The sequence below is a fragment of the Somniosus microcephalus genome, unplaced genomic scaffold (genome assembly GCF_052327205.1).
Source record: "Somniosus microcephalus isolate GS21.2 unplaced genomic scaffold, FLI_Smic_1.0 unresolved_chr7, whole genome shotgun sequence".
In the NCBI taxonomy this organism is placed as follows: Eukaryota; Metazoa; Chordata; class Chondrichthyes; order Squaliformes; family Somniosidae; genus Somniosus; species Somniosus microcephalus.
In genome coordinates this window covers 39640834-39659497 of record NW_028225185.1, presented here as the reverse complement: position 1 = coordinate 39659497, position 18664 = coordinate 39640834, and the positions used below count along the sequence as shown (strand labels likewise).

The window sequence follows — 18664 nt, the reverse complement described above, 5'->3', positions numbered from 1 at the left end:
CAAAGGCTGGTGGAAATCTGGAACTCTCTCCCCCAAAGAGCTGTCAAGGCTGGGGGTCAATTGGAGCTTTCAAGACTGAGATTGATAGATTTTTGTTGGGTGAGGGGATTAAGGGTTACGGAATCAAGGAGTGTAGATGGGAGTTGAGGTACAGATCAGTCACGATCTCATTGAATGGTGGAACAGGCTCGAAGGGCTGAATGGCCTCCCACTGTTCCGATTGTTTCTAGGTTACTTACTCTATCAAAACCCTTTATAATTCTGAACACCTCTATTAAGTCTCCTCTTAACCTTCTCTGCTCTAAGGAGAACAACCCCAGCTTCTCCAGTCTCTCCACATCACTGAAGTCCCTCATCCCTGGTACCATTCTGGTCAATCTCCCCTTAACTTTCTCTGCTCCAAGGAGGACAACCCCAGCTTCTCCAGTCTCTCCACATCACTGAAGTCCCTCATCCCTGGGACCATTCTGGTCAATCTCCCCTTAACCTTCTCTGCTCTAAGGAGAACAACCCCAGCTTCTCCAGTCTCTCCACATCACTGAAGTCCCTCATCCCTGGTACCATTCTGGTCAATCTCCCCTTAACCTTCTCTGCTCTAAGGAGAACAACCCCAGCTTCTCCAGTCTCTCCACATCACTGAAGTCCCTCATCCCTGGGACCATTCTGGTCAATCTCCCTTAACCTTCTCTGCTCTAAGGTGAACAACCCCAGCTTCTCCAGTCTCTCCACATCACTGAAGTCCCTCATCCCTGGGACCATTCTGGTCAATCTCCCCTTAACCTTCTCTGCTCTAAGGTGAACAACCCCAGCTTCTCCAGTCTCTCCACATCACTGAAGTCCCTCATCCCTGGAACCATTCTAGTAAATCTCCTCTGCACCCTCTCCAAAGCCTTGACATCCTTCCGAAGGCGCGGTGCCCAGAATTGGACACAGTGCTCCAGCTGAGGCCTATGCAGTGATTGAGAAAGGTGTAACATAACTCGTCGAGTTCGCTGCTCCCCGCTACATTGCCCCGTCGGTGAGAGGGAGACGAGAACTGAGCATCGAGGCCTGAGTGGAAAGGCCTCTAATCCAATGCTGCTTTGCTGCTTCTCTTGGGACCCCCCTGGTGGAGATAGGGAACTCACAACAGAGCAGGGGCACCAGCCCCTCCCGCCCTCCCTCCCCGGGGGGGGGGGCGGCCGGGCAGGGTCGGGCCATTCTGCCCAGCGTGGCTCCCAACACCGTTGTGCTAACAAACATGTGGGTGCGGCCGGCTGGGGGCGGGGGGAAGGCAACACAATGTAGAACAGGGTCTGTACATCTCAGGCACACTCTGTTCTTCAGAGAATCAACATTCGTTCCATTGTGTCTGTGCCGGCTGAAAAAGAGCTATCCAGCCTAATCCCACTTTCCAGCTCTCCCTTGGAGGTTACGGCACTTCGAGTGCGTATCCAAGTACTTTTTAAATGTGATGAGGGTTTCTGCCTCGACCACCCTTTCAGGCAGTGAGTTCCAGACCCCCACCACCCACTGGGTGAAGAAAGTTCTCCTCAACTCCCCTCTAATCCTTCTCCCAATGACTTTAAATCTCTGCCCCCCTGGTTATTGACCCCTCTGCTCAGGGAAATAGGTCCTTCCTATCCACTCTATCCAGGCCCCTCATCATTTTATACACCTCGATTAAATCTCCCCATCAGCCTCCTCTGTTCCAAAGAAAACAACCCCAGCCTCTCCGATCTTCCCTCATCGCTAAAATTCTCCAGCCCAGACAACACCCTCATAAATCTCCTCTGCACCCTCTCCGGAGCGATTCTTAGCTGGAATCAGGCTGGGAGTCGTGAGTCAATCATTAAAACAGAATATAATTCGCCTTACCATGCCTAAAACGATTTATATGCCATGCGGGGTCCAGGTGTGCTTGAAACAGAAAAATATAATGTCACACTCTCAACAAGCCTTGCACATTCTTCTCAAAATTCAGGCCCGACACTGGTGCCAGTACTGAGGGAGCGCCGCACTGTCGGAGGGGCGGTACTGAGGGAACGCCGCACTGTCGGAGGGGCAGTACTGAGGGAGCGCCGCACTGTCGGAGGGGCGGTACTGAGGGAGCGCCGCACTGTCGGAGGGGCGGTACTGAGGGAGCGCCGCACTGTCGGAGGGGCGGTACTGAGGGAGCGCCGCACTGTCGGAGGGGCAGTACTGAGGGAGCGCCGCACTGTCGGAGGGGCGGTACTGAGGGAGCGCCGCACTGTCGGAGGGGCGGTACTGAGGGAGCGCCGCACTGTCGGAGGGGCGGTACTGAGGGAGCGCCGCACTGTCGGAGGGGCAGTACTGAGGGAGCGCCGCACTGTCGGAGGGGCAGTACTGAGGGAGCGCCGCCCTGTCGGAGGGGCGGTGCTGAGGGAGCGCCGCACTGTCGGAGGGGCGGTACTGAGGGAGCGCCGCACTGTCGGAGGGGCGGTACTGAGGGAGCGCCGCACTGTCGGAGGGGCGGTACTGAGGGAGCGCCGCACTGTCGGAGGGGCGGTACTGAGGGAGCGCCGCACTGTCGGAGGGGCGGTACTGAGGGAGCGCCGCCCTGTCGGAGGGGCGGTACTGAGGGAGCGCCGCACTGTCGGAGGGGCGGTACTGAGGGAGCGCCGCACTGTCGGAGGGGCGGTACTGAGGGAGCGCCGCACTGTCGGAGGGGCGGTACTGAGAGAGCGCCACACTGTCAGAGGGGCGGTACTGAGGGAGCGCCGCACTGTCGGAGGGGCGGTACTGAGGGAGCGCCGCACTGTCGGAGGGGCGGTACTGAGGGAGCGCCGCACTGTTGGAGGGGCGGTACTAAGGGAGCACCGCACTGTCGGAGGGGCGGTACTGAGGGAGCGCCACACTGTCGGAGGGGCGGTACTGAGGGAGCGCCGCACTGTCGGAGGGGCGGTACTGAGGGAGCGCCGCACTGTCGGAGGGGCGGTACTGAGGGAGCGCCGCACTGTCGGAGGGGCAGTACTAAGGGAGCGCCGCACTGTTGGAGGGGCAGTACTAAGGGAGTGCTGCACTGTTGGAGGTGCCGTCTTTTGGATGAGACATTAAACCTGAGGCCCCGTCTGCTCTCTCGGGTGGATGTAAAAGATCCCATGCCCGCTATTGGAAGAAGAGCAGGGGGGAGTTCTCCCTGGTATCCTGGGGCCGATATTTATCCCTCAATCAACATCACTAAAAAACAGATGATCTGGTCATTTATCACACTGCTGTTTGTGGGAGCTTGCTGTGCGCAAATTGTCTGCTGCGTTTCCCACATTACAACAGTGACCACACTTCAAAAAAAGTCCTTCATTGGCTGTGAAGCGCTTTGGGACGTCCTGAGGTGGGGAAAGGCGGGGTAGTAAATGAGATTCTCTTTTCTAAAGACTGCATCGAGCAGTTTGGCCCGAATGGCCCGTCACGGTGCCGTACATTCGACGTAATTCGACGTGCGCGAGCGGTGCGGCGCGCGGGCAGTCGTCCACAGGCGACGACGGTCACTGGGGCTCGGCGGTCAGGACCCGCCGTGAACTATACTTACACCCGGCAGGCACGGTCTTCAGCTTCAGTATGTTGACGGTGGCTGCAGCAAAAACAAGAGAGAACGTCGGTGAGTGGACACTGGCTCGTTGGGGTTGGACATATTCTTTCAATCCTTCAGCCCACTCCTCTCTCCCAGACGCCGACACCTCCTGGGGCTACAGCCCCGGCGGCGGGCGGGGTTATTTTGGCCAAAGGGTGAAAAACAGACGCTAATAAGACACCCCTGTTTGAAAGTTTGGTTTTCAAAGAATGATAGAAAGTTACAGCACAGAAGGTGGCCATTCGGCCCATCTTGTCCGTGCACGCCGACAAAGAGCTATCCCACCCTAATCACACGTTCCAGCTCTCGGTCCGTAGCCCTGGAGGTTACGGCGCTTCGAGTGCGTATCCAAGTACTTTTTAAATGTGATGAGGGTTTCTGCCTCGACCACCCTTTCAGGCAGTGAGTTCCAGACCCCCACCACCCTCTGGGTGAAGAAAGTTCTCCTCAACTCCCCTCTAATCCTTCTCCCAATGACTTTCAATCTCTGCCCCCTGGTTATTGAAACATAGAAGATAGGAGCAGGAGGAGGCCATTCGGCCCCTCGAGCCTGCTCCGCCATTCAATGAGATCATGGCTGATCATCCAAATTCAGTACCCTGTCCCTGCCTTCTCCCCATATCCCTTGATCCCTTTAGCCTTAAGAAATATATCCAACTCCTTCTTGAATATACTTAATGAATTGGCCTCCACTGCCTTCTGTGGTCGAGAATTCCACAGGTTCACCACTCTCTGGGTGAAGAAATTCCTCCTCATCTCTGTCCTAAATGGCTTACTCCTTATCTTTAGACTGTGACCCCTGGTTCTGGACTCCCCCGCCATCGGGAACATCCTTCCTGCCTCCAGTCTGTCTAGTCCTGTTAGAATTTTATAAGTTTCAATGAGATCCCCTCTCATTCTTCTAAACTCCAGCGAATATAAGCCCAATCGACCCAATCTCTCCTCATACATCCTTCCTGCCATCCCAGGTATCAGTCTGGTGAATCTTCGCTGCACTCCCTCCATGGCAAGAACATCCTTCCTCAGATAAGGCGACCAAAACTGCACACAATACTCAAGGTGTGGTCTCACCAAGGCCCTGTACAACTGCAGCAAGAACATCCTTGTTCTTGACCTCTTTGCTAAGGGAAATATGTCCTTCCTATCCACTCTATCCAGGGCCCCCTCATCATTTTATACACCTCAATTAAATCTCCCCTCAGCCTCCTCTGTTCCAAAGAAAACAACCCCAGCCTCTCCGATCCTTCCTCATCACTAAAATTCCCCAGCCCAGGCAACATCCTCGTAAATCTCCTCTGCACCCTCTCTAGTGCGATCACATCCTTCCTGTAATGTGGTGACCAGAACTGCACGCCGTGCTCTAGCTGAGGCCTAACTAGTGTTTTATACAGTTGAAGCATAACCCCCCTGCTCTTGTATTCTGTGCCTCGGCTAATAAAGGCAAGTATCCCCTGTGCCTTCTTAACCACCTTCTCTACCTGTCCTGCCTTCAGGGATCTGTGGACATGCACTCCAAGGTCCCTCTGATCTTCTTCACTTCTCAGTATCTTACCATTTATTGTGGATTCATAAGAACATAAGAAATAGGAGCGGGAGTCGGCCATTCGGCCCCTCGAGCCTGCTCCGCCATTCAATCAGATCGTGGCTGATCTTCTACCTCATCTCCACTTTCCCGCCCTATCCCCATATCCCTTGATTCCCTTAATATTCAAAAATCTCTCGATCTCAGCCTTGAATATACTCAACGACTGAGCCTCCACAGCCCCCTGGGGCAGAGAATTCCAAAGATTCACCGCCCTCTGAGTGAAGAAATTCCTCCTCATCTCAGTCCAAAATGGCCGACCCCTTATCCTGAGCCTGACCCTGACCCCTGACCCTGAACACGGGGGCCCCACAAGGATGTGTGCTGAGCCCCCTCCTCTACTCCCTCTTCACCCACGACTGTGTGGCTGTTAATGGTGCCAACACCATCATCAAGTTTGCGGATGATACCACGGTAGTAGGCCAGATCACCAACAACGATGAGTCAGCCTACAGGGAGGAGGTCCAGCATCTCGTGAAGTGGTGCGCCGACAACAACCTGGCCCTTAACATCAAGAAAACCAAAGAAATCATTGAGAACTTCAGGAAGTCCGAAGGCGGAAGTCACACCCCCATCCACATCACAGAATCACAGAAATCACAGAAACCCCACAGTGCAGATAGAGGCCATTTCGGCCCATCGAGCCTGCACCGACACATATCCCACCCGATCCCTGGTAACCCCTACACCAACACATATCCCACCCTATCCCCACGTATTTAATCCCCCTAACACTAAGGGTCAATTTATCATAGCCAATCAACCTAACCCGCACATCTTTGGACTGTGGGAGGAAACCGGAGCACCCGGAGGAAACCCACGCAAACACGGGGAGAATGTGCAAACTCCACACAGACAGTCACCCGAGGAGTGGACAGCTTTAAGTTCCTCGGAGTCCACATCACGGAAGACCTCTCCTGGTCCCTCAACACCTCCTCTCTGGTGAAGAAGGCCCAGCAGCGCCTTTATTTCCTAAGGAGGCTGAAGGGATGTAACCTGTCACCCCTGATCCTCTCTAACTTTTACCGCTGCACTATAGAGAGCATCCTGACAAACTGTATCACTGTATGGTATGGCAGCTGTAGCTACTATGACCGGAAAGCCCTGCAGCGGGCAGTCAAAACTGCCCAACGCATTACCGGCACCCGGCTACCGACCATAGAGCACATATACCAGAAACGCTGTTTACGGAGGTCACGGTCCATCATCAAAGACCCTACCCACCCCAGCCACAGTCTGTTCGCCCTCCTGCCATCTGGGAGACGCTACAGATGCATTCGCACCCGAACGACCAGATTTAGGAACAGCTTCTTTCCCAGGGCTGTCATCCTACTGAACTCCACAAATAAACTCTAAAGCCTGCACACCTGCCAATGCACTTTATTATGGTTATGTTTATGTTAATGTATTACAAGCCAAATGTATGTTGAATGTTTAAATGTCTTAATCTAAATGGACACTCTCGGGGGCCGCAAGCCTACATTTCGTTGTACTGCACTTGTGCACTAACAATGACAATAGAAGTTGATTTGATTTGATTGATTTGATGAGACTGTGACCCCTGGTTCTAGACTCCCCAGCCAGGGGGGAAACATCCTCTCTGCATCTACCCTGTCAATCCCCCTCAGAATCTTGTATGTTTCAATAAGATCACCTCTCATTCTTCTAAACTCTAGAGAGTATCGGCCTAGTCTGCTCAATCTGTCCACATAGGACAATCCCCGCATCCCAGGAACCAGTCTGGTGAACCTTCGTTGCACTCCCTCTATGGCAAGTATGTCCTTCCTGCATTTAACGCGCAACTTTGGTACTAATTGCTGATTACCAGGATTCAACTTGCCTGGAGGCGCTCAAGCAGACTGCTGCAGGCAGATCTCTCGAGCGCCGATCAGACGCAGGTTTTGTGGAGCCGTGTGTGCGGGATCCTCGCGCCCGTTTCTCCCGAAGATTCGGAGCGCTCCGGCCGACACGCAGCGGCAGGTTTCAGGCTGGCTCGGTGGGGGGACCGGTAAACCCTCTCACCCAGCACCCAGTGGCACTGACTATCTCTACTGATGTTAATCCAGCTCCCTCACACTGTCCCTCAGTAACCCCTCTCTCCCCCAGCGCCCTGTGTTACTGACTGTATCTCTACTGATGTTAATCCAGCTCCCTCACACTGTCCCTCAGTAACCCCTCTCTCCCCCAGCGCCCTGTGTTACTGACTGTATCTCTACTGATGTTAATCCTGCTCCCTCACACTGTCCCTCAGTAACCCTCTCCCCCAGCGCCCTGTGTTACTGACTGTATCTCTACTGATGTTAATCCAGCTCCCTCACACTGTCCCTCAGTAACCCCTCTCTCCCCCAGCGCCCTGTGTTACTGACTGTATCTCTACTGATGTTAATCCAGCTCCCTCACACTGTCACTCAGTAACCCCTCTCCCCCAGCGCCCTGTGTTACATAGATACATAGATACATAGAAGATAGGAGCAGGAGTAGGCCATTCGGCCCTTCGTGCCTGCTCCGCCATTCAATGAGATCATGGCTGATCCTTTAATTCAGTATCCCGTCCCCGCCTTCTCTCCGTAACCCTTAACCCCTTTTGCCCGTAGAAATATATCTAATTCCCTCTTAAATATATTTAATGAGCTGGCGTACACTGCCCTCTGTGGCAATGAGTTCCACAGGTTCACCACTCTCTGAGTGAAGAAATTCCCCCTCATCTCTGTCCTAAATGGTTTAGCCCTTATCCTTAAATTATGTCCTCTAGTTCTGTTCTCACCCGCCAAGGGAAACATTCCTTCTGCATCCAGTCTGTCTAGACCTGTCAGAATTTTATACACTTCTATGAGGTCCCCTCTCAATCTTCTAAACTCCAGTGTGTACATCCCTAAACTACATAGTCTCTCCTCATAGGTCATTCCCGCCATTCCTGGTATCAGCCTGGTGAATCGCCGCTGCACCCCCTCCATGGCAAGAACATCCTTCCTCAGATGAGGCGACCAAAACTGTACACAGTACTCGAGGTGTGGTCTCACCAGTGCCCTGTACAGCTGCAGCAAGGTATCCCTGTTCCTGTATTCTAACCCTTTTGCTATGAAGGCCAGCATACCGTTTGCCTTCTTGACCGCCTGTTGCACCTGCATGCTCGCCTTCAGTGACTGGTGTACAAGAACACCCAGGTCTCTCTGTACTTCCCCCTCTCCCAATCTATTGCCATTTAAATAATAATTTGCCCTCCCGTTCCTGCACCCAAGGTGGATAACTTCGCACTTGTCCACATTATAGTGCATCTGCCATTTATCCGCCCAATCGCCCAGTCTGTCCAAATCGCTCTGGAGCTTCCTGGTCTCTTCCTCTGAGCCCACCCCCCCTCCTAGTTTAGTGTCGTCTGCAAATTTGGAAATGCTGCATCCGACTCCCTGATCCAGGTCATTAATGTTAATTGTGAACAGCTGGGGGCCCAGGACAGATCCCTGTGGTACCCCACTCGTTACTGCCTGCCATTCAGAAAATGAGCCGTTTATTCCAACTCTCTGTTTTCTATCTGACAGCCAGTTCCCTATCCACGCCAATACTTTCCCCTTTATCCCATGAGCCTCAATTTTCCATGCTAATCTTTTATGTGGGACCTTATCGAAGGCCTTTTGGAAGTCCAGGTACACCACATCTACTGGCTCTCCCCCATCTATTCTACCAGTTACTCCCTCAAAAAATTCCAATAGATTAGTCAAGCACGATTTACCCTTTGTAAATCCATGTTGACTCTGTCCTATCCTGTCCCCATTTGCTAAGTGCTCCGCTATTTCATCCTTAATGATGGACTCCAGCATTTTGCCCACAACTGATGTAAGGCTTACAGGTCTGTAATTACCTGCTTTTTCCCTACCCCCCTTTTTGAATAGTGGGGTAACGTTAGCTACCCTCCAATCCATGGGCACTGTTCCCGAGTCTAATGAATTCTGAAAAATCATCCTTAGTGCATCCGCTATCTCTAGGGCCACCTCCTTCAGTACCCTAGGATGCATGTTATCAGGCCCTGGGGATTTGTCCACCTTCAATCCCTTTAGCTTCCTTAACACCATATCCTTAGAGATATTGATTACTGACTGTATCTCAACTGATGTTCACCCAGCTCCCTCACACTGTCACTCAGTAACCCTCTCCCCCAGCGCCCTGTGTTACTGACTGTATCTCTACTGATGTTAATCCAGCTCCCTCACACTGTCACTCAGTAACCTCTCTCCCCCCAGCGCCCTGTGTTACTGACTGTATCTCTACTGATGTTAATCCAGCTCCCTCACACTGTCACTCAGTAACCCCTCTCCCCCAGCACCCTGTGTTACTGATTGTATCTCTACTGATGTTAATCCAGCTCCCTCATACTGTCACTCAGTAACCCCTCTCCCCCAGCGCCCTGTGTTACTTACTGTATCTCAACTGATGTTAATCCAGCTCCCTCACACTGTCCCTCAGTAACCCCTCTCCCCCAGCGCCCTGTGTCACTGACTGCATCTCTACTGATGTTAATCCAGCTCCCTCACACTGTCACTCAGTAACCCCTCTCCCCCAGCGCCCTGTGTTACTTACTGTATCTCAACTGATGTTAATCCAACTCCCTCATACTGTCACTCAGTAACCCCTCTCCCCCAGTGCCCTGTGTTACTGACTGTATCTCTACTGATGTTAATCCAGCTCCTTCACACTGTCACTCAGTAACCCCTCTCCCCCAGCGCCCTGTGTTACTGACTGTATCTCTACTGATGTTAATCCAGCTCCTTCATACTGTCACTCAGTAACCCCTCTCCCCCAGTGCCCTGTGTTACTGACTGTATCTCTACTGATGTTAATCCAGCTCCTTCACACTGTCACTCAGTAACCCCTCTCCCTCAGCACACTGTGTTACTGACTATATCTCTACTGATGTTAATCCAGCACCCTCACACTGTCACTCAGTAACCCCTCTCCCCCAGCGCCCTGTGTTACTGACTGTATCTCTACTGATGTTAATCCAGCTCCCTCACACTGTCACTCAGTAACCCCTCTCCCCCAGCGCCCTGTGTTACTAACTGTATCTCTACTGATGTTAATCCAGCTCCCTCACACTGTCACTCAGTAACCCTCTCCCCCAGCACCCTGTGTTACTGACTGTATCTCTACTGATGTTAATCCAGCTCCCTCACACTGTCACTCAGTAACCCCTCTCCCCCAGCGCCCTGTGTCACTGACTGTATCTCTACTGATGTTAATCCAGCTCCTTCACACTGTCACTCAGTAACCCCTCTCCCCCAGCGCCCTGTGTTACTGACTGTATCTCGACTGATGTTAATCCAGCTCCCTCACACTGTCACTCAGTAACCCCTCTCCCTCAGCACCCTGTGTTACTGACTGTATCTCTACTGAAGTTAATCCAGCTCCCTCACACTGTCACTCAGTAACCCCTCTCCCCCAGCGTCCTGTGTTACTGACTGTATCTCTACTGATGTTAATCCAGCTCCCTCACACTGTCACTCAGTAAGCCCTCTCCCCCAGCGCCCTGTGTTACTGACTGTATCTCTACTGATGTTAATCCAGCTCCCTCACACTGTCACTCAGTAACCTCTCTCCCCCAGCGCCGTGTTACTGACTGTATCTCTACTGATGTTAATCCAACTCCCTCACACTGTCACTCAGTAACTCCTCTCCCCAGAGCCCTGTGTTACTGACTGTATCTCTACTGATGGTAATCCAGCTCCCTCACGCTGTCACTCAGTAACCCCTCTCCCACAGCGTCCTGTGTTACTGACTCTATCTCTATTGATGTTAATCCAGCTCCCTCACACTGTCACTCAGTAACCCCTCTCCCCCAGCGCCGTGTTACTGACTGTATCTCTACTGATGTTAATCCAGCTCCCTCACACTGTCACTCAGTAACCACTCTCCCCCAGCGCCCTGTGTTACTGACTGTATCTCTACTGATGTTAATCCAGCTCCCTCACACTGTCACTCAGTAACCCCTCTCCCCCAGCACCCTGTGTTACTGACTGTATCTCTACTGATGTTAATCCAGCTCCCTCACACTGTCACTCAGTAAACCCCTCTCCCCTAGTGCCCTGTCTTACTGACTGTATCTCTACTGATGTTAATCCAGCTCCCTCACACTGTCACTCAGTAACCCTCTCCCCCAGTGACCTGTGTTACTGACTGTATCTCTACTGATGTTAATCCAGCTCCCTCACACAGTCACTCAGTAACCCCACTCCCCAGTGCCCTGTGTTACTGACTGTATCTCTACTGATGTTAATCCAGCTCCCTCACACTGTCACTCAGTAACCTCTCCCCCCAGCGTCCTGTGTTACTGACTGTATCTCTACTGATGTTAATCCAGCTCCCTCACACTGTCACTCAGTAACCCCTCTCCCCCAGCACACTGTGTTACTGACTGTATCTCTACTGATGTTAATCCAGCTCCCTCACACTGTCACTCAGTAACCCTCTCCCCCAGCGCCCTGTGTTACTGACTGTATCTCTACTGATGTTAATCCAGCTCCCTCACACTGTCACTCAGTAACCCTCTCCCCAGCGCCCTGTGTTACTGACTGTATCTCTACTGATTTTAATCCAGCTCCCTCACACTGTCACTCAGTAACCCCTCTCCCCCAGCGCCCTGTGACACTGACTATCTCTACTGATGTTAATCCAGCTCCCTCACACTGTCACTCAGTAACCCCTCTCCCCCAGCGCCCTGTGTTACTGACTGTATCTCTACTGATGTTAATCCAGCTCGCTCACACTGTCACTCAGTAACCCTCTCCCCCAGTGTCCTGTGTTACTGACTGTATCTCTACTGATGTTAATCCAGCTCCCTCACACTGTCACTCAGTAACCCCTCTCCCCCAGCGTCCTGTGTCACTGACTGTATATCTACTGATGTTAATCCAGCTCCCTCACACTGTCACTCAGTAACCCCTCTCCCCCAGCGCCCTGTGTTACTGACTGTATCTCTACTGATGTTAATCCAGCTCCCTCACACTGTCACTCAGTAACCCCTCTCCCCCAGCGCCCTGTGTTACTGACTGTATCTCTACTGATGTTAATCCAGCTCCCTCACACTGTCACTCAGTAACCCCTCTCCCCCAGCGCCCTGTGTTACTGACTGTATCTCTACTGATGTTAATCCAGCTCCCTCACACTGTCACTCAGTAACCCCTCTCCCCCAGCGCCCTGTGACACTGACTGTATCTCTACTGATGTTAATCCAGCTCCCTCACACTGTCACTCAGTAACCCCTCTCCCCCAGCGCCCTGTGTTACTGACTGTATCTCTACTGATGTTAATCCAGCTCCCTCACACTGTCACTCAGTAACCCCTCTCCCCCAGCGCCCTGTGTTACTGACTGTATCTCTACTGATGTTAATCCAGCTCCCTCACACTGTCACTCACTAACCCCTCTCCTCCAGCGCCCTGTGTTACTGACTGTATCTCTACTGATGTTAATCCAGCTCCCTCACACTGTCACTCAGTAACCCTCTCCCCCAGCACCCTATGTTACTGACTGTATCTCTACTGATGTTAATCCAGCTCCCTCACACTGCCACTCAGTAACTCCTCTCCCCCAGCGCCCTGTTTTACTGACTATCCGAACACCCTGTGTTAATTCAATAGGAAATTTCTTTCCCCAGGGAGTGGTCGAGGCGAATAGCGTCGATGCATTTAAGGGGAAGCTAGATAAGCGCATGTGGATGAAAGGAATGGAAGGATATGGTGATGGGGTGAGATGAGGTGCGGGAGGAGGCTCATGTGGAGCAGAAACACCGACATGGACCAGATGAGCTGAATGGCCTGTTTCTGGGCTGCACATTCTATGTAAATCTCTGTTTATTTGTTCCTGGGATGTGGGCGTCGCTGGCAAGGCCCAGCATTTATTGTCCATCCCTAATCGCCCTTGAGAAGGTGGTGGTGAGCCGCCTTCTTGAACCGCTGCAGTCCGTGTGGTGAAGGTGCTCCCACAGCGCTGTTAGGGAGGGAGTTCCAGGATTTTGACCCAGCGACGATGAAGGAACGGCCGATATATTTCCAAGTCAGGATGGTGTGTGTGACTTGGAGAGGAACTTGGAGGTGGTGGTGTTCCCGTGCGCCTGCTGCCCTTGTCCTTCTAGGTGGAAGAGGTGGCGGGTTTGGGAGGTGCTGCCGAAGAAGCCTTGGCGAGTTGCTGGAGTGCATCTTGTAGATGGTCCACACTGCAGCCACGGTGCGCCGGTGGTGGAGGGAGTGAATGTTTAAGGTGGTGGACGGGGTGCCGATCAAGCGGGCTGCTTTGTCCTGGATGGTGTCGAGCTTCTTGAGCGTTGTTGGAGCTGCAACTCATCCAGGCAAGTGGAGAGTATTCCATCACACTCCTGACTTGTGCCTTGTAGATGGTGGAAAGGCTTTGGGGAGTCAGGAGGTGAGACACTCGCCGCAGAATACCCAGCCTCTGACCTGCTCTTGTAGCCACAGTATTTATGTGGCTGGTCCAGTTAAGTTTCTGGTCCATGGTGACCCCCAGGATATTGATGGTGTGTGCGAGCATTCAACGTACGGCTGAATTTACCGTCGAGGATTCAACGGTAAACATTAACAAAGGCAAACATCACTGTGAGTTGAAGGTCGTGACCTTTAGTGAACTATACTTACTAAGGATAGGAGCGTAATTCTCAAAGGCCGCAGTCCTCTGGGCATCATCTGCAGCAAAAACAGGAGAGAATGTTGGTGAGTGGACGCTGACTCATTTGGTTTGACATATTCTTTCAATCCTTCAAACCCCTCCTCTCCCGCAGACGCCCCGTCCTCCTGGAGTTAGGGCCCCAGACGCTCGTTACTCCCGGGGTTAGGGCCCCAGACGCTCGTTACTCCCGGGGTTAGGGCCCCAGACGCTCCGTCCTCCCGGGGTTAGGGCCCCAGACGCTGCGGCCTCCCGGGGTTAGGGCCCCAGACGCTCGTTACTCCCGGGGTTAGGGCCCCAGACGCTCCGTCCTCCCGGGGTTAGGGCCCCAGACGCTGCGGCCTCCCGGGGTTAGGGCCCCAGACGCTCGTTACTCCCGGGGTTAGGGCCCCAGACGCTCCGTCCTCCCGGGGTTAGGGCCACAGACGCTCGTTACTCCCGGGGTTAGGGCCCCAGACGATCCGTCCTCCCGGGGTTAGGGCCACAGACGCTCGTTACTCCCGGGGTTAGGGCCCCAGACGCTCGTTACTCCCGGGGTTAGGGTCCCAGACGCTGCGGCCTCCCGGGGTTAGGGCCCCAGACGCTCATTACTCCCGGGGTTAGGGCCCCAGACGATCCGTCCTCCCGGGGTTAGGGCCACAGACGCTCGTTACTCCCGGGGTTAGGGCCCCAGACGCTCGTTACTCCCGGGGTTAGGGTCCCAGACGCTGCGGCCTCCCGGCGTTAGGGCCCCAGACGCTCATTACTCCCGGGGTTAGGGCCCCAGACGCTCCGTCCTCCCGGGGTTAGGGCCCCAGACACTCATTACTCCCGGGGTTAGGGCCCCAGGCGCTCATTACTCCCGGGGTTAGGGTCCCAGACGCTCCGTCCTCCCGGGGTTAGGGCCACAGACGCTGCGTCCTCCCGGGGTTAGGGCCCCAGACGCTCCGTCCTCCCGGGGTTAGGGCCCCAGACGCTCATTACTCCCGGGGTTAGGGCCCCAGACGCTCATTACTCCCGGGGTTAGGGCCCCAGACGCTCATTACTCCCGGGGTTAGGGTCCCAGACGCACCGTCCTCCCGGGGTTAGGGCCCCAGACGCTCGTTACTCCCGGGGTTAGGGCCCCAGACGCTCCGTCCTCCCGGGGTTAGGGTCCCAGACGCACCATCCTCCCGGGGTTAGGGCCCCAGACGCTCGTTACTCCCGGGGTTAGGGCCCCAGACGATCCGTCCTCCCGGGGTTAGGGCGCCAGACGCTCCGTCCTCCCGGGGTTAGGGCCCCAGACGCTCCGTCCTCCCGGGGTTAGGGCCCCAGACGCTCATTACTCCCGGGGTTAGGGCCCCAGACGCTCCGTCCTCCCGGGGTTAGGGCCCCAGACGCTCCGTCCTCCCGGGGTTAGGGCCCCAGACGCTCCGTCCTCCCGGGGTTAGGGCCCCAGACGCTCCGTCCTCCCGGGGTTAGGGCCCCAGACGCTCGTTACTCCCGGGGTTAGGGCCCCAGACGCTCCGTCCTCCCGGGGTTAGGGCCCCAGACGCTCCGTCTTCCCGGGGTTAGGGCCCCAGACGCTCCGTCCTCCCGGGGTTAGGGCCCCAGATGCTCCGTCCTCCCGGGGTTAGGGCCCCAGACGCTCCGTCCTCCCGGGGTTAGGGCCCCAGACGCTCGTTACTCCCGGGGTTAGGGCCCCAGACGCTCATTACTCCCGGGGTTAGAGTCCCAGACGCTGCGTACTCCCAGGGTTAGGGTCCCAGACGCTCGTTACTCCCGGGGTTAGGGCTCCAGACGCTCCGTCCTCCCGGGGTTAGGGCCCCAGACGCTCCGTCCTCCCGGGGTTAGGGCCCCAGACGCTCCGTCCTCCCAGGGTTAGGGCCCCAGACGCTCCGTCCTCCTGGGGTTAGGGCCCCAGACGCTCCGTCCTCCCAGGGCTAGGGCCCCAGACGCTCCATCCTCCCGGGGTTAGGGCCCCAGATGCTTCATCCTCCCGGGGTTAGGGCCCCAGACGCTCCGTCCTCCTGGGGTTAGGGTCCCAGATGCTCCTTCCTCCCGGGGTTAGGGCCCCAGACGCTCCGTCCTCCCGGGGTTGGGGCCCCAGACGCTCCGTCCTCCCAGGGTTAGGGCCCCAGACGCTCCGTCCTCCCGGGGTTAGGGCCCCAGACGCTCCGTCCTCCTGGGGTTAGGGTCCCAGATGCTCCGTCCTCCCAGGGCTAGGGCCCCAGACGCTCCGTCCTCCCGGGGCTAGGGCCCCAGATGCTCCGTCCTCCCGGGGTTAGGGCCCCAGATGCTCCTTCCTCCCGGGGTTAGGGCCCCAGACGCTCCGTCCTCCCGGGGTTAGGGCCCCAGACGCTCCGTCCTCCCGGGGTTAGGGCCCCAGACGCTCCGTCCTCCCAGGGTTAGAGTCCCAGACGCTCCGTCCTCCCGGGGTTAGGGCCCCAGACGCTGCGTCCTCCCGGGGTTAGGGCCCCAGATGCTCCTTCCTCCCGGGGTTAGGGCCCCAGACGCTCCGTCCTCCCGGGGTTAGGGCCCCAGACGCTCCGTCCTCCCGGGGTTAGGGCCCCAGACGCTCCGTCCTCCCGGGGTTAGGGCCCCAGACGCTCCGTCCTCCCGGGGTTAGGGCCCCAGACGCTCCGTCCTCCCGGGGTTAGGGCCCCAGACGCTCCGTCCTCCCAGGGTTAGGATCCCAGACGCTCCGTCCTCCCGGGGTTAGGGCCCCAGACGCTCCGTCCTCCCGGGGTTAGGGCCCAACCTACACACTCACACTGACGCAGTCACAGATGTAATAGCAGAGCACTTGGAAAGCAGTGACAGGATCGGACAAAGTCAACATGGATTTACAAAAGGTAAATCATGCTTGACTAATCTACTGGAATTTTTTGAGGATGTAACTGGTAAAATAGATAAGGGAGAACCAGTGGATGTGGTGTATTTGGACTTTCAGAAGGCTTTCGATAAGGTCCTACATAAGAGATTAGCGTGTAAAGTTAAGGCACATGGGATTGGGGGCAAGGTATTGACTTGGATAGAGAACTAGTTGGCGGACAGAAAGCAAAGAGTTGGAATAAACAGGTCGTTTTCCGAGTGGCAGGCAGTGACTAGTGGGGTACCGCAAGGATCAGTCCTCGGACCCCAGCTGTTCACAATATACATTAATGATCTAGACGAGGGAATTGGATGTAATATCTCCAAATTTGCAAACGACACAAAGCTGGGTGGGAGGGTAAGCTGTGAGGAGAATGTCGTGAAACTCCAGTAAGATTTGGACAGGTTGGGTGATTGGGCAGAAACATGGCAAATGCACTATAATGTGGATAAATGTGAGGTTATCCACTTTGGTGGCAAAAACAGGAAGGCAGATTATTATTTGAATGGCAATAGATTGGGAGAAGGGAAAGTGTAAAGAGACCTGGGTGTTATTGTGCGCCAGTCGCTGAAGGTAAGCATGCAGGTGCAGCAGGCGGTTAAGGCGGCAAATGGTATGTTGGCCTTCGTAGCGAGAGGGTTCGAGTACAGGAACAAGGATGTCTTGCTAGTGGCATAGTGGTTAGCACTGTTGCCTCACAGCGCCAGGGACCCGGGTTCGAATCCGGCCTCGGGCGACTGTCTGTGTGGAGTTTGCACATTCTCCCCGTGTTTGCGTGGGTTTCCTCCGGGTGCTCCGGTTTCCTCCCACAGTCCAAAGATGTGCGGGTTAGGTTGATTGGCTATGATAAATTGACCCTTAGTGTTAGGGGGATTAAAGACGTGGGGATAGGGTGGGACATGTGTTGGTGTTGGTGTAGGGGTTACGGGGATCGGGTGGGATATGTGTCGGTGCAGGCTCGATGGGCCGAAATGGCCTCTATCTGCACTGTGGGGTTTCACAGAATCACAGAATCACAGAAACCTCACAGTGCAGATAGAGGCCATTTCGGCCCATCGAGCCTGCACCGACACATATCCCACCCCCGATCCCCGTAACCCCTACACCAACACATATCCCACCCTATCCCCGTAACCCCACGTATTTAATCCCCCTAACACTAAGGGTCAATTTTATCATAGCCAATCAACCTAACCTGCACATCTTTGGTTTCTGTGATCTGTGAGTTGTACAGGGCCTTGGTGAGACCGCACCTTGAGTATTGTGTGCAGTTTTGGTCACCTTACCTGAGGAAGGACGTTCTTGCCATGGAGGGAGTGCAGCGAAGATCCACCAGGCTGACACCTGGGATGGCAGGAATGACGTATGAGGAGAGATTGTGTCGATTGGTCTTATACTCACTGGAGTTTAGAAGATTGAGAGGGGATCTCATCAAAACCTATAAAATTCTGTCAGGTCTGGACAGACTAGATGCAGGAAGGATGTTTCTGATGGCCGGGGAGTCCAGAACCAGGGGTCATAGTCTAAGGATAAGGGGTAAGCCATTTAGGACTGAAATGAGGAAGAATTTCTTCACCCAGAGAGTGGTGAACCTGTGGAATTCTCTACCACAGAGGGCGGTGGAGGCCAGTTCATTAAATATATTCAAGAAAGAGTTGGATATATTTCTTGAGGCTAAAGGGATCAAGGGATATGGGGAGAAGGCAGGGACAGGGTACTGAATTTGGATGATCAGCCATGATCTCATTGAATGGCGGAGCAGGCTCGAGGGGCCGAATGGCCGACTCCTGCTCCTATCTTCTATGTTTCTATGTTTCTATACACAAACATGCTCACACTGACACACTCACTGACACACTCACTGATACACAAACACACTCACACTGACACACTCACTGACACACTCACTGATACACAAACACACTCACACTGACACACTCACTGATACACAAACACACTCACACTGACACACTCACTGATACACAAACACACTCACACCGACACACAAACATG

At 54.5% G+C, this 18664-nt stretch overlaps 1 protein-coding gene across 5 annotated transcripts in view; it reads right to left on the bottom strand.

The window, feature by feature from the left end:
• The window catches only part of LOC147086826 (inter-alpha-trypsin inhibitor heavy chain H6-like), a 167888-nt gene that overhangs the window by 14747 nt on the left and 134477 nt on the right, over nt 1-18664 (bottom strand). For 3 of the 5 annotated variants that reach the window (XM_085979009.1, XM_085979008.1, XM_085979005.1), the window contains 3 exons: nt 13791-13838; nt 3530-3571; nt 1858-1899 (listed from right to left, as the gene is read on the bottom strand). In XM_085979009.1, coding sequence (XP_085835135.1) covers nt 1858-1899; nt 3530-3571; nt 13791-13838 — 132 coding nt within the window. The remainder of the gene's footprint in view (nt 1-1857; nt 1900-3529; nt 3572-13790; nt 13839-18664) is intronic. The other 2 variants (XM_085979006.1, XM_085979007.1) reach the window with 2 other exon arrangements.